The 17,149-nt window shown below is 35.6% G+C and overlaps 1 protein-coding gene across 1 annotated transcript in view; it reads right to left on the reverse strand.

The window, feature by feature from the left end:
- Positions 1–4,961: 4,961 nt before the first annotated feature.
- LOC123312294 (trifunctional enzyme subunit alpha, mitochondrial) overlaps positions 4,962–17,149 on the reverse strand; it is a 46,663-nt gene continuing 34,475 nt past the window's right edge. Inside the window, exons 6-8 of the mRNA XM_044896655.1 lie at positions 13,056–13,285; positions 12,273–12,601; positions 4,962–5,716 (exon numbers count right to left, since the gene is read on the reverse strand). Of these exons, the coding sequence (XP_044752590.1) occupies positions 5,240–5,716; positions 12,273–12,601; positions 13,056–13,285 (1,036 nt within the window). The 3' untranslated portion in view covers positions 4,962–5,239. The remainder of the gene's footprint in view (positions 5,717–12,272; positions 12,602–13,055; positions 13,286–17,149) is intronic.

The raw sequence follows: 17,149 nt of genomic DNA on the forward strand, positions 1-17,149 counted from the left end.
TAGTCTAATGGAGAACTACTGTATTGAGGAGAAACTTATTGACCTTGTTTCTTGACCTAGAAATTTGGACATACATGCGAGCAAGGCCGTTAGCATTCAGGCTGAAACGAGAACACGGTGGAGCATGCGCGAAGTATATGCCAATTCAATATGTGGTATCTGTGGCGTAGGTTGGTCGAGTTCGAAATAATATGCAGCATGAGTACAAGATGATGTCTAGTTTTGCTACTACTTTCCCTTTTCGCGAACACTCTTCGCATACGCTTAAGTTTGAAGCCACGAAGAACAAATATATTTCTGAATTAGTGTATACCTACCGAAATTTCATTCCATTTAATTTCAGTTCAGAACAACACTGATGATGTTGCCAAAGAGCAAAACGCCGCCTGAAGTTGGAGAATATGTCAGAAATTATTTTATAAAATATTTTCTTTGTGAACACATAACTACCCTGCATTTGTTCCGCAGGTCTGCTCCAAGTTTTCAACAACAGATACGCCTTGATTTAAGCTATAATAGAAACTAAAAAAAGTGACAATCTACAGTTTGTTTCGTTGGTTCTTTCAACTCATAAGGTCTTAAATCTGCTATCGACAAAATATTTGGAATCATTTTCATTTGAACATATTCATTACAATTTCCTTACTTACATGCTTAAAATATTCTTCATTGCTTTTCTTGGTCTTCGTAACGATAAGTTATTTGGTGCCAATTTTTAGTTATGATTTTGATCTAAACTGATGTAGGCGCCGTAGGCGGTTAAACGAAAAAAAAATTTTCAAAGCACCAAATTGTATCAAAAATATACAATGTGAATTTATTTCTCCTGAATAGTCATTAATTATTATTTATTGTAGTGAGTTAAAACTTTTCAGGAATTTCCATATTTTACGGTAGTCAATTATCGATTGCTCAGAGTTCAGAATGGTGATTTTATCGCATTTCCATCATAAGGCGGCTCCTACATGCTAAGATTATATATTGCTTAGACTACCGAGATTATTCGGAACGAAAATTTTGAAGCAGGTATTGAATTAGGGAGAAAGGCTACTAGGAAGGAAATTTCATCTCTTTCAAACTTTAAAAATTAAATAATATGCGATGTGAGTGTTTCCGCATCAAAGTGTTATAGGTATATATATCGATTGAAATTCAATCTGTTAGGATTCTGCATATTCTTAAACTTTTTAGGGATTTCACTCCCAATCTCTAAAACGAAATCAATTAAAAAATCGAAATAAACGATTTGCTCTTGCGTAAATTATTGCACTAATTTGTCAGGACCAAATCAAGTAGAAAAAATTGTTTCCTGACAATGAACTGAAAAAAAATATAATTATACCTAATAGTAGCTACAATTCAGAAGATTCTCAGGTTCAAAATTCCAACCTCGACACTGAGGCATGGAAACTTATGCACTCCAAAAAGGAGGTCAAAGGTATGATCCTCACGATTATGATTCATCTGAGGAATCTCTTAGGACAGAGTGTTGGATGTGAGATGCCTTCCACATCTCAGGATGTCGGCTCCTCTGGCTTTGTCGGGGCTCTAAGGAAAAAAAAGCTTTCCTCTGTGCCAGGAGGGGCTGGGCAGTGTTGTTTGTGTGGCTCGGGGTCGAATTCCGGGTAAGGAGACCTGCTCAAATTCTGTATGGAATTCGAGGAGGGACAGGTGAAGATGAAGGAAGGGGCGAGCATCCCATAATACAATCCTTCATCTTCACTAGGTAGCGAAGAGTTCTGCTGTGATTGCAAGATTGTTTGCGAGGTTACAATCAGGCATTGCTCTGGTCCAGGAACCCCGCATCAACAAAGAATCTAGGGTTTGGCATGTAAGGAATCAAACCTGATTTATGGCCAGAGGCAAGTATCTCCACGTGCCTGTGTTCTCATTAGGAAAAACATCAATTATATTTTTGTTTCAGAATACGTCTCGAGACTTAATCCCAATAAGGGTTCACCTGAATGATGTGGCGTCTACCGAGACATTGTCATTCATTGCATCTGCATACTTCGATGGAGATGGACAAATAACACCATCAAAGAAGGTGCAGGAACTAGTACGTTACTTTAACAGTAAACGCCTTCCAATTATAAATTGGTTGTGATGCAAATGCGTATAACACTGTTAGGGGAATCACCGACATCAACCCCAGATGCATAGACATGGAGAAATGGACTGAGCATTTCCTTTTTATCTGTGCATGAAATACTGTCAGAAAAAGTGACAGGGAAAAATTGAACATGAGGCCAGCTATAGTTGTCTATTTCTAGAATTTTGATTGGTTCACACTCACGTTTATGTCAACAGAAAAGTGACAGGGATTGGCCTGATAATCTTTTCTATGAAGTTCGCTATTTCTATAAAATCATGCTGGTATTGCTCAGTCCAGTTCTCCATGTCTATGCCCAGAGGTGAGTATACTTACTTGAATAAGAAAAAAATTAATTTCAGTTGATCAGGAATTTGTCAATTTGTTGACTTTTCGCCACATATCACAGAAACAAAAGACTCTCACACTCTTGTCACTCATGACTGAGCAAAACAAACATGAAATTGGTTATTCAGAGAGAGCGAAATGATCGTCAGGCCAATGCTTGTCTCTTTTGTGTTGGCATCGAGGTGAGTGTGGACCAATCAAAAATCTAGAAAAAGACAACTACCTGGCCTGATATTCAGTTTGTCCCTCTCACTTGTTCTGGCCGTATTTCATGCACAGATGGAAAAGGAATGCTCAGTCCATTTCTCCTATGTCTATGGAATCACTGTATCTTTAATTACAGTGACTCTAACAAGGCAGTGCATGGCCATAATTTTGGTCCCGTTTTTCTTCTTTTCCTCAATAACATAGATTTATTGATTTGATTTATTTTTATCGTGATTCTCCGTAGGTGCCGAATACTCCTCAGATTTGGTCACATGACATGATGTGCTAATTCCGTGATGTGTCCGCATTCCGAATTACAGATCAAAACATTGTTAATCTGCATTGTAATCTGTGCTTCTAAGCCGCCATATTCTTGCAAAATTTCCAATGATCTGAAACTATTTCAGTTTTTCCCTTTACTCGGGAAAAATACTTTCCAGCTATTAAATCCATCTCGTTGAATGAAGATATCATAGAATGGAAGTCTGAAGTCAAATATCTGGAAGTAGTCTCCGTGAAGCACTCAGATACTAGTGCCTGATTGGAACTCTGCAGCTGAAAGGCGAGCTATAGATGGCGCCGTTATGCGAACAGCTCTGATATGTTGGCACAATAGACCTCAAAGTCGAAGTGAAATATAACCCCCTTACCAAACTATAAACTAAACTATAGCTTTTTCGTAGAGTGGTTCACAACGGTTGTGACCTGTATAGAGCAAGCGCAAATGGATTTTTTGCTACCCTAAAATGGAATTGCGCTTACTCTGTTCACAAAGGTTCACAACCTTTGTGAACCAATCTACGAACAGACCTCATGGTTGCAATCGCTATATATCAAATGAGTTCTTGTAATTGCTATAAATTAACTTAGTCAGAATCCAATGCACAAGAGAAATCAAAATCTGCATCGAATCGAATCGTTGATAGATAGATCTATCAAAAATTTTCCTGGCAGCTCTAGTAAAACTATTAACATTTTCAATACCTATCCCCAATCACTATCGGTAAGATGAACCAAATACTTTATGCTCTTCTGACCGAAGGATTTCAAGGATAATGGGGTTTTATACTCTATACCTCCCCCTTATTGGCGAGTGCTTAATGTGCGCAACATCGCATAGCGCGGGTAATTATCCAGTACATCACATAGTAGGTGTAAAAAAAAGCACCATCGACAGCAGCATTGCGACTTCTCATGTTGAAAGTTTTTGGAACGATTGTTTGACAGAATAAACTACCAAAGTGTATCCTCTAATGAAGTTAATATATTCATGTTCAACTAGATAATTACAATCATTTGATATTGCTCCAAGAAGCTCTTCAATACAATATATTTCGGTACTCCCTGCGACTTACTGTTACATTTCTGGTTGAATGATACAAGTGCAAAAATCTTCCTTAGATTCAGTACTCCAGTCCCAGCAGTTTCTGCGAACAGAGACGGATTTACGAATCCGAATCTAAGATGTCTAAAAACATTTTAGAAGAATTGAATCACCGCCTATGCTATACTGCCGAGTAAGTATGAAGTCGATACCGTCTTCATTTTAGAAGAAAGCATTTTTTTCAAATTTGTTTCGGTTATAACATAAGCTTATTATGCCTCCCGATCATAGAAGATTCTGATGCCAGGTATTAATTCTTGTAGATTGATTCGGAAGGAAACCGCTGCGTCCACTAGATTTTTCAAAGCACCCGAAAAGAAAAAGATATCTTGAAATAATGAGCAATAAGAAATAATAAGAAACTCGGCTTCTCTGTTCTTTGTGGCAGCGGAAGAGCTTGTCATAGGTAATCCCAGAGAAGTTGAAACGCGTAAACAACGGTTTCGGGAGTTGTCCACTCATCAGTACATTGTAGTGTTTAAATATTTCAACCGGAAGATGAAGCTCCATACTCCGAGAGCCATACTGAGAATTTTTGATTTGAATCATAAATGCAAAAAAATATGTATCATGTCAAACTCGTACCATCTCTCCACCGGAACCTATTCCGGTGGAGATCCTTAAACAATCCAGATATACTTAGTCTGAACCATGAATAACCAAGGGTTTGAGACAGGTGGTAAATTTTCCAGAATCTGAAAAATGAATTATTGTTCGACATCCATAAGAAATAAATGGTTCTATTGTATGTCCGCATCTATTCTAATAAAACTCTTCCTGAAGAGAAGACTTCAGACTAAGTATTTCTGGATTGTTTAAGGCAAACAAAAAATCGATCGATCTTTGCATATACTATCAAGGGAATTAAGGAAATAAAATAACCTTATGGTTATTCAGAATGAAAGCAGTGTGTGAAAATAAAGATTCACGAAAAATTAAATATTTATTAACATTATATTTTGCACTTTATTCTAAAATTTCATTTCAGCTTAGAAAAATATATCTCGTGAGAAAGACACTTATGGTTTTTGTTGGGCTAGGCGTGGAAAACAATAACAACTTTCAGAGAAAATTTATCTGAGGTTCAGGAAGAATTGAACTCTAAACTAAAAAAAAAAACTCGAATGGAATTAATGAGCTATGATTCACCAAAACACAGAGATCTGGCTCCGAACTAATAATTTAGTTTGTGATAATTTATGAATGACTCATTGAGTATAAAATTTCTTCGATTTATCTTTCGCCATATCCAGCAAAGTTTGAGAAGCTTCAAAAGGTTTGCCATAATCTGCAGAAAACTCCGCCATCTTCTTCACAATTCTGTCGGCACCATAGTAATCGACCCATCTGAAAGGTCCTCCAGTAAATGGCGGAAAACCAAGCCCAAAAACAGCCCCAACATCTCCTTCCAAAGGACTCGCCAAAATATTCTCCTCCAAACATAAAACTGCTTCATTCACAAATCTCAGTACCATCCTAAGCTGTCTGTCTTCATTTGCCGTGGAACCCTTTGGTTGAATACTATATCTTTTGACTATCTCAAGTGCATCAGGGTTGACGAGTTTACTTTTTTTTCCTGGTTCGTAAAGGAAAATACCTTTTCCAGATTTTCTGCCAAGAAATCCAGCTTTGACGAAATCTTTCATAATTTCTAAGTCTCCACCTCCAAATCGTTCACCAAATGCCTAGAATTAAAGATTGAGAGAAATTAGTGAACAGTGCGTCATTGTAGGTAATGATACTCGTCAAAATACCACCGATATCATTGTACAGGGTCTTTTATATTATTGTAACGTATCGGTTGACTTTAATTACTCTGTATTGCTTCTTACTGAAGGGTCCCGAACTATATATCACAGAATTTGAAAGACGCCAACTGCAATGTTAAAATTATTTTTGAAGACCTGCATATGGTTTACATATACAGAATGGTCCATTGCAAACGAAACAGCGGCTAGGTCGGTAGAACCGAATTATATAAAAACGCCCTGGTCCGAGGCAGATCGGTTACCGCCACGATTCGAACCTTTTAGCTCTTTTTCCCTTGCTTAATTGTCGTAATATACGATATCTGTAATCTGGAAATCTAAGCATATGGATGCATACTGCTATCTTCACTCTGATAGTTAGGAAATTGAATTGGGTTGGTTCCCGTTTCTCTCTCAGATGTCGCTACGGTATATTTTTAGATCACATTAGAATGTGATCTAGACTCTGAACTAGAGTTCACGTTCTAATTACGTTGACGAAGGAGTTATGTTGCTCTGATGAGGTCAATGGGACCGAAACCATGATCAGCATCTACTATTTGTCGACGAAATGGAATTTGTGGTTATAGTTTGAGTAATGGTAGTTTCTTAGTTCAATTCAGATTGTGACATTTGTTGATTTAATTATCGGTGGATGTTATGCATTTGAATTATTTTCGTTTATTATTCACCTGCCTAATCTAAAGGCGCGATCCATTCAATATTGAATATTTTCATTCAATCCATGAGATATTCGAATTTAAATTTTGTACAGAACAGTAATTTCTTTAAACATGTATGAATCAATAAAATTTCCACTAATTTATTCTATGGTTTCTAGCATAATCGTTAACTGCCATACAATAGACATCAAAATATTACTGTTTGTTTCCTTTATCAACTATTAAGGTTCGTTCGCTGAGAGAAATGAAATAATTTCTTTAAAGCCAGTTCGGGAACCGTACAGCAGATTTATCATTACTTCCAATGAAGTGTCAGAAGTTTTTTGAATTTCTTCCCCGTTTTTTTCAATTTTCTACTGAATAACCACTGGTATGTCTATGGGAGATGATTCCCCAATATAAGGGTCCTGTAGTGTTCCTCGAACAACTGAAGAATAGAAGAATCATCACTTGGAAGACTGGACCTGGTCCAAAGACCCTCCCAGTCAGAAGCAAGATTTGGCTATTATTAATTTGAGTATTGAAGGCATTTCTAACGACGAGGATGATCCTCCACCAAGGTCGGCAGAATATTTTTGACGCAGCGATGATATTCCTCCCAATGCAATTGAGAAACAAGTTATGTACCTATGATTTTATTTATTTTTTCTTCAGTCAACATCAAGTCTTGGAATAAGTTTAATTTTTATTACCTCAGCATCACACATGTATTAGAAATTTATATGCTGAACTCAGAATAGAAAGGCCTATCCAATGAGGTATCACTTACCCCATCTTCCCTATTCAAAATATAGGGGTGGGGGTAGTAACACTAGGGTTTCAAGCGATAGGGTTTCGAACTTGATCTTAGAAGTTGTCCCTCTGGAATAAAAAATCGACGTGTCCGAGAGTTTTTTAATAATTCGGTTCTGCTGACCTACTGAGCCGCTACTTCGTTTTCAATGGGTAACTCTGTATGTGCAATGTGTACATTAGACCCGACGCACACGGACGATTCTCAACGCGAAGTTGGCTGAAAGAATTTCTCGACCGATTTGGCGGACCTTCGTTACGATTCACAGGTAGGCTGTTCGCATCGAGCAAATCTCGATCGGCGTGTTATACATACATGTGTCTCGATGGACACTTTCTTTTGTTATCCATACATATCCAATGAAAAATTTATTTTTGATAGATTATTTCATTTTGTACAAATGAGGTCTCTTGTAATTTTCTGCTTGATCAGTTTTTGAGAAAATAAGTATGTAATTTATCACGAGCTGCATAGCGTGACTCGTACACGTCACGTTCAAACTTAAAATTACCAGTAGGCGTATATCTTGCTGGCATTATAGGGGACCTCTGACAAAATTCTTTTTCATTGCCATCTCGCTCTCATACAATGTTTGCTCAATTTCATTTCTGCTAGTATTCTGGTTTCTAAGAAAAAAATTCAACTGCCAGCAGAGCTACATCCTGTCTGTGAATTATTTTTGTCCACTATTTTAAATCCTTTCAACCTCTCATTGTCACAGGTACTATAGACTCTTCTAAATTACGTCGATTGCTACTCCAGTGTAGTACTCACCTCCTTTCTTCTGAAAACCATGAACAATATTATAGAAAATAATGTAAGGGAACGTAAAGATCTCCACAAGAAGCAGTTTGCCTATAGGAATGGCAGATGTAGTAGATGTAGAGTATGCCTTAAACTCTTGGAGAGGTGGAAAGCAACCTCATTGCACAGGAGATTCTGCTTGCCATGTTCGGATATATTGGGGGTGCATTTGAAAACACTGAACACACCTTTATATGCAACGTTCCCAGAAAAAAGGGGTACTTTGTACTGTGAAGTGTACATCGGCTATGTTAAAAGGTCGAACCGTCACAGCCTACATATGGGAAAAACTGAAGTGACTGCTGACGTCCAGGATTATTATTATTATTATTACTATATCTTAGAGCTTGTTCTTAGATGGTTTTTTGGAGAAACTTTCGGTAGGTGGTTTCAAAACGCAGGCCATTTTGGTGACTACAGGTGAGCATGTGGGCTCACTGAGTAGCCGAAAGTGGGGTGAGAAAGAAGGACTTACCGTCAATACTTCAAAGGCAATTCTGACACTCTTCACCAGGAGGAATCTCATTAGAGTTCAGGTCCTAAATGGTCAGACCCTGAATTTTTTCACTGAGTGCAAATATCTTGGTGTTATACTGGATAGCAAATTCAACTGGAAAAAAACATATCGATGAAACTGTTTCCAAAACTACCACCGGTATCCGGGTCTGCAAAAGACTCTTTGAAAAGACATGTGTACTGAAGCAGATAATAAAAAAGGTAATACAGGGTGGCAGTATGTCCAATTATCAACTAATTGTCCCTAGCATGGCAGACGAAATCAGAAGCGGCAACCACACCACACGCAATCGGTAGCAGAAATTGCAATTGCTGTTACACCAATCTGTCCACACTTGTGCGCAATAGTGTCTTTCCTACACGGAAGCTCAAGGGGTTAAACATCTACACCACGTCTGCGGACATGGGAATGCCGCAATGCTACAAAGCAATTGATTGCCTCTAGCCAGTTGGCTAGAGGCAATATGATGACTTTCTTACGGATGCCAAAGCAGTGTGAATTTGAAGGAAATGAAAATGATGAACTTGCGAAAAAACATAAACACCTACTTGTCCTTAATCCTTCTGTAGGCTTGGAAAACGCCAATATAAGACACTGATGCAAGAAAGGGAGGTGAACATTCCTGAGCAAAAATATTCGTGAATCTGAGATTTGGGTAATGAACTAGTGAATTTTCTGAACCACATGGGATATGCAGGATCGGAAATAAACCAGCTGAACAATAAAAATCTTTGAGTACTTGTTTTGACAGTTCTATATTTTATACTCCATTCACTTTTATTTTAGCATTCGGTTGGCCATGAAATAATTTTTTCAAGTTTTTGTAACTAGAACGGAGCAAAGTTGGCACTCATTTTTTCTTTGAAATCTCCAAAAATATATCGTCACGCACTTCGTGGTTTGCTTCTTTAATTCTTGAAAAATAGTGATTTGTAAAGTTCAATTGATGAACTAGGTAATTTTGTTATTCACAAATCAAATATCGAATATTAGTGAGGTACCAAAATTTTTGGAGGTTGATCCTCCAAATCTGACTGAATACATTTAATATAAAAAGCTTTTTTGTCAATATAAGTAATGAATATTTTTGGGTGTCATTTATAGCTGAACAAATGACAGTATATTAATATTAAGTTTATGAATGTAACAATAAATCAGTAGCTATCTTTTCTATTAGAGTTGAATAAATTTTAAAATCATTTCATTCCTGTACCTATACTCCACTCACTTTTATCACTCGGTTGGCCATGAAATAATTGTCTCACGTTTGAAGATTGGCACTCATAAAATGTTGTTAATGTAATGACGCCATTGTATAAAGACCACTTTATACAATGATGACGCCATTGCCAGAACTAATAATAATTATAATTACAAAAATGCCAAAAGTGATTTAAAAAGAGAGAAGACAGTGTTTCAGGAAGTGATATTTAGCATTCACGTTCGCTCATTCAAGTAGTGGGTAACCCTGATATTCTAATATCTACAATATATATCATACGTAGGGAACCAAATGATACTGCCAACATGTTGTTATAATAACGAGTGCGAAATAAAGTAACCTCAACAACTCTATGTCAACAGACTCTTTCAGAGCACCTACAGACAAATCCGAGGGTTCGTTGAGCATATGAGCATAGCTCCTCAATTTGCGGAATAAAACTAAACGCACTGTAAAATAAAATGCCGAGAACGCGCATTTGATCCACACCTGTAAGGAATTGGTCCCTAATAAAGTAATTGGCAACCAATGACCACAGTCTCCTGGTAAAAGACATCTGGAAGCATTTTTGCAAATTCAGCTTCAGTTCATTTCACCTACACCAATACCAGACTAGCTGTAAACTGGACTGAAGCATCCTCAGATCATCCACAGGAACAATATTTTAAAATCATCAGGATATCACAAGGGCACGCACACGAATGAGAACTTTCAAAACCACCACAAATAGCAGAGGACCAAAACTCGATTCTTGGGTAACTCCAGCATTTAGCTTATATTCAACGGGTCCCAAGCCATTGTGAAAAACATAATTGATTCTAGCCTTCAAGCAGGCGCCAATCAGATCAGATCAGTAAGCAGGGCAAAAACCGAATGAAGACAGTTATCTCAGAAGGACCCCAAAAGAGAATAGATATCGGCTTATAGTTTTTGATTTCAGACTTCTCACCCTTCTTGAAGACTCAAGCTATTTTCCATAAACTTGCAAAAGGTAAGATTGTACACTCTTCGAAATAACAAGATGAATTGGACACAGGGGAGCATTCTCTGACTAGAAAAGCAGGATCGTCTCCGGTTGTTAACTTATCAGGGATTTTTCATAATAGACTTAATTCCTATAATGTTATTGTTAACAGTTCGATGTACTTTTTCAGTTGTTTTTGAGCCCTATTCTCCATGTAACTAACGTATTTCTCATATTTGTCGTTATTATTCTGATGTGGTAGAGTTGTCCTTCTTGCTATATTGCATATTTTGATGTGATATTATTTATGTCAAATTTTAACATTTCCTCATTAAGTTGAGGTTTCTACCATTTTCGTTTTCTCCTTACAGGAAATGCTAGTTTTTATGACAATAATTTATTTTTTAATATAAATTTTTATTAGTGACGTTTGTATTCCTGATGACTCTTCTTGAATGCCTAAGTGATTTTGTTTTCCAATTTTTTGTAGCCTGAAGAAGGAAATAAGTTTCCGAAACGTCGCTGAAAGGATAATGAGTTTTTCATTCGTTTTCTTGTGCCGATATAGACATTGGATTTGTTACTTTTGGGAACGATATATATTTCGAATTATCTGCTTCAATATATACAATTATTTCGAAAAAAGAGATCGGGTGTCCTTAAAAATTAGAAGGACCATTTACGAGATAATGGCGAAAATGGTTTACTAGTTTCGAATCAAAAATCGAAAATTGCTCAGAAAGGATCAGGTTTAGATGAGGGAAAATTTTATGAATATAGTTTGGAAATTAATTTTTACGTTCAACGAGATATAGCCATTTTAAATAAGAGAGTTTTCGACGATCATCTGTAGTTGATGTCTGAGAATTAATTATTATCACTCTGTATATTACCGAGTTGAAATTTTCTTTCATATGTAAGAGTAGCCAACTTGTCTACTCGAAAAAATTCTATCTGTTTCGCTGGCGTAACTAGTTTCTTCATTAATTGCTATTTAAAAAAACTTCATATTTTCGATTTTTCGCCATTATCTCGTAAAGGGTGCTTCTAAGCTATAGGTTTGTTCGTAGAGTGGTTCGCAACCACTCTACGAACAAGCCTTATAAGAAGAAATTCATCATAACTTGAGCTTGCCATTCCATTTTTGAGGTCAAATATAGGATGTTACATTTAAAAGTGTAACTTTGGTCTATATCTTCGTTTTCTAACACCCTGTATATATGACAATAATTTTAAATTGTGCTTTGGGACATCCTACACACACCTATACCAGCTGGTATAGTTGACACTTTTTATCTATCAGTATCACACACTGAATTCTTGTTACGCACTACATTAATATATTATCATATCAGAAAATTTTAAGTTCAAATTCTATTGAACAGCTTGTAATATTGCTCTCTTTCTGAGAAACTAGCGTAGAACTGTTGCTGCTTTCCCACCTGTGATGCTCAAGAGCATTGAATCGGGCAATAATAAGAAAAAAAGTATTTCTTTCGGAAAAATTTACCTTGAATAGATCCGGGCCAATATGTGATGCTACGTCAAGGCCTACTTCATCAGCAAGAGTAGCGCCACCTACAGGAAAACCGAAAGTCTTCGTTAGTTTATCCAGCTCTTTGGGATCGACGCCTTCTTGTAACAGTCTGACAGATTCTGCCATCATTGCTGATAGAATTCTTGTAGTATAGAATCCTGGGCCATCACCAACTGTAATAACAACTTTTCCCTGCTTCAAACCAACATCAACTGCTGTTGCGGTGGTATCTTTGCTAGTTTTATCAGTCGTAATAATCTCAAGGAGCTGCATCTTTTCAACCGGAGAGAAGTAGTGCATACCTGAAATATTTTCATAAAAATGAATGAAAAAACAAACGTGATATGAATACTGAGAGAGCTCAGTTAACAGCAATAGAGTAGGATTAATGCCGAAATAAAGATATCGTTCACGACTTTATTCAGGTCCGGTTGTACAGTTCAGGTTGAAGCCGAGTTGATCAAAGCTTTATTTAATGTATTTCTTTATGGAGTTAAGCCCGTTTATAACAGCCGAGAATTCTGTACCAAATTTTGGTAAGAAAACGGCGGGGATTATTTTGTATGCAACTGAACAGAGAATTCTACCGAAAGTGCGTATGTAACGGTAAAGAATTCAGCGCATGAAATCTCGAGTAAATTTTCTAGAGAATTCTCGGCTGTTGCAAACGGGCTTCAGAGGGTCAACTTATAGTGAAAAATCCGGTACAACCGGGCCATAGTCGTCTTTTTATGAATGCATATAATCTTTTCTTACCAATGACCTTGTCTGGTCTAGAAGATGCTGCTGCTATTTTTGAGATTGGAATGGCACTAGTATTAGTTGCAAATATACAATGAGGTGGTACAACTGCTTCAACTTCTTTCAGCACTTTATGCTTTATGTTGATATCTTCAAATACCGCTTCAATAACAATGTCAGCTTTATTGAAACTTTTGTAATCTAAAGTTGGCTCCAAATTAGCTAGAAATCTGTCCTTTTCCAATCTGTAAGTGAGAAATGCGAACTAATTTTATCACATTATTCTTGAACCAGTTGCAGGAACGTTCTTCAGGATTTAATTTCACAATGTCTGTAATTTTCGAAATTTGATGCGAAAATGGTCTCAAACGATTGGGTCGGACACCTTGATGCACAAATTCAGTACCGAATCGCTCTAACGCTGCTTGGTTCCAACGTATAACGTTTTGAAGATTCATGTACATTTCGAGGTATATCTGACGAATAGTTTTTGAGATACAGGAACATTCTAGCGGATTTTGTTCATTTGTAACTCAACTGGCGCTCATTCGATACCTCAAGACGAATCGATTTTGACCGACCCTACCTTTTGAGACCATACACGTATCGAATTTCGAAAATGACAGAATTTTCGGTGCCATATTAGCGAGAGAGCAAAAATACATTAATAAACGTTTAAAATAATGAATACTTTCCATAGGTCCTGAAGTGATGCTTGTCGGCCCAGCTTCAGGAACGTTCATTAAGATTTAATGCTCTATTAAAATTCAAAACCATCATTCTCGAATGGAATTGTTGAGATAAATTCATCAGAGTAAAGCAAAACCAAATCCCTTACTCATTCAGAATTCCCGACAAATATAAATATGTCAAATGCGATTGGTTTATTAGTCAACAATATTAGTGCTGGCGGTCGAAGTGTTGAATAACATACCCCAGCAGTTTTCGACTGTGATAACCATATTATGTACTTTGCTATTGGAACCTATATACTGTATATAAGCATCTTTTAGGAATAAGATATTTCTCTCCGTTTGAGTTAGTTCTTGTTTGATATTCATTGAGAGTATAGATCGACCTCCGTTAAATTGATTGAATCAATATACAGATTGTTTCACAAAGTGCGTTTCATTGAAGAAGAATTTATCCTAAACCAACCTAATTTCCAACAGGTTATGGGCCCAGCTTGCTCTGTTAAAAATAAATTCGCCGCTGTTAATTGCGAATATACCTTTCGTTCAGGAAGTTAATTAGTGAAATAATAAGAAGTTTCCTTCTACTATTGAGAATGAAAAATTTGGTAGTGAGTGAAGTGAAGTGAACTCGGTTCAAAAGCAATATGTGCGTAGTTAGCTGATGATCAGCGATGAGTCCTACGAAAGACCACGAAGTGTTTTTCAGTCAGTAGCAGAGTTGGATCAAGATGCAACAATCCATCACAAGGGGAATTAAGGAGCTAGAGAATGGGCGTCTTCTCTTTTATATTGATCAACAGCCTGTAGGGTTTTTCAGATAAGTAAAACGAAAGCTCGTTGAATCTAGACAAAATCAATTTGTCTGTGACTGTTATAAAATTTCGTAAAAAGGAATTTTCTCAATGATAGTTATCATTGAAGGGCATTATAATCGAATTTTGATTTGAAATTCCCTAATTAAAATTCAATTGAAAAGGATTTGAATTTTGAAATTGAATTAGGTAGGTACTCAAGCGAAATATAAATCAGACTCAACCAACTTAGAAGACATTTCATCAAAAAAAAAAATCCGTTTGAATATATCTCAAGAGTAGTTTATGAACTATCTGGATATAAAATAGAATATGGAATTTGTTTTAAGAACCAAAACACAGTAAAAATAATATTTAAGAAATATTAAATTTTCCTTTTCGAGGTCAGTTATATTTATATAATGTGACTGATTAAAAAAAAAGTAAAAAAAATTCAATTCTTGTATTCTCGAAATGAAGAGCATGGACGATTTATAATTTCATAAGTAGTAATTGATAGTTTTCCGAAATCGGGACATTTCTTCTTTATTTGAATTAAATGTTTTGAATGCATACATCGTTGCCAATACATTAGATTTCGAAAATTAGTGAAATTGAGATTGAGTATCATTCAATATAGGAACCAGCTTCGCATTTGCCTAAGCAAAAAATCATTTCATGAGAAGCTGACATAAGTTGAATTTATTTTCTTTGATTGGTGAAAGTAAAAAGTAGAAGTCCTGATCAAGGGCATAAAAATAGGAGTTCATGATCATTATCGGAATTAATGCTTGAAAATGAATTGAGTATTCAATTTATTTTGAAATGTTCTAATGGCTTCATAAAAAAAAAAAAATTATTTCAATTGTGTCTTCAATTATCTGAATAAGAATCTAAATATATTTCATAACTTAATCTTCATATTATTCACACTATGATAGGCTACTGTAGAAGTTCGAAAGCCAATATGTTTAATGGTGAAAATATTACAGATTGCTGGAATAGCAAAATACCTGAATATGTCTGTTTTCTAAATTGGTTGTTGAAGTCTGGTTGTTGAGTAATTTGATTTATATTTCATTACTTCATAAATCACTTTAAATGACTGCATATCTTGATAGAAGCTTTTCTTACAACAAAGGGATTCAATTGAGTCTTAGAGTCTTGCTTATTTAAAATTATGATTCGAAATAATTATAATCATTTCAATAATGAAGAATAATGTTGTTGTTAAAAAAAAAAAAATCCAATAATAAAGGTACTTTTCGAATGAACTAAAATCACAACTGATAAAAATGTGTTGATGCTCATAAGTACTGAATTTATGGAAAAAGTGGAGTGACTCATTTCGTATCCAAGTATAAATTAGAGATGTGATGATTATAAATTACAATATCATATTCACAGTAACGATTCTCTCTAATATTCTATTGAATTTGAATTTTATTAATTAATTAATTGCTAGTCACGAGCTGATTAAAAAATATCAGTTATCTACCTTTCTGAAGAATGAGAAAAAAAAAAAAAAATCTGATAGTGAACTAAAATTCAAAATATAATGCAATAACAAACTGGTATGAACTCTATTGAATTGAAACCAGTTGGTGGTTTAAAAGAAAATATACAGCAGTCACGGAAAGTCATATAGTTGATGCAATAAGACGCAGGTACGGACTTTATTGAGTTGATAGCATGGCTTCATGTAGTAATCTGATAGTGCTTGAAAATCAGATATTCGGTGAAGTGAGAAACTGGTGTGTTTGATTTTGTATCAAAACCAGTAGGTAAACCCGATAACCATAAATCAGGTAACTCGAAGGTAATTGAGAATGAAACTGGTGAGTTTGATTTCGTATCAAAACCAGTAAGTAAATCTTATAACGATAAATCAGGTAACTCAAAGATAATTGAGAATGAAACTAGTGAGTTTGATTTTGTATCAAATCCAGTAAGTAAATCTGATAACGATAAATCAGGTAACTCAAAGGTAACTGATAATGAAACTGGTGAATCTGATTTCGTATCAAAACCAGTAGGTAAATCTTATAACGATAAATCAGGTAACTCAAAGATAATTGAGAATGAAACTAGTGAGTTTGATTTTGTATCAAATCCAGTAAGTAAATCTGATAACGATAAATCAGGTAACTCAAAGGTAACTGATAATGAAACTGGTGAATCTGATTTTGTATCAAAACCAGTAGGTAAATCTGATAATGGTAAATCAGGTGAATGAATCGATAATAATGCAGAAAGAAACTGGTGAACCAAAACCAGTAGGTAAATCTGACATCAACACGTTTATGAAATGAAATTGGTACATTTAGTATATAAGAACAAAGTGATTGTGATGAATTGGCAATTTAAGGTGGAGGTTAATATGAATCTCACAAGAGTGAATTGGGTTGAATTTACCCAAAATAAGGACAAAGTGAAAGAATGTCCAGAGTATCGATCATGAAAATTATTAAGTTATATGTGCTTAATATAATATAGCATTCCTAAATATTTCTAGGCAATAAATGAAATGTTGAATAGATATCATTGGTATAAAGCAATAAAGTTATTATTATTGTTGATGAATAAATCATGGTCTTTATCGAAGACACCGGAGAATGAAAAT

Source organism: Coccinella septempunctata, chromosome 4 (genome assembly GCF_907165205.1).
Source record: "Coccinella septempunctata chromosome 4, icCocSept1.1, whole genome shotgun sequence".
NCBI classification, from domain to species: Eukaryota; Metazoa; Arthropoda; class Insecta; order Coleoptera; family Coccinellidae; genus Coccinella; species Coccinella septempunctata.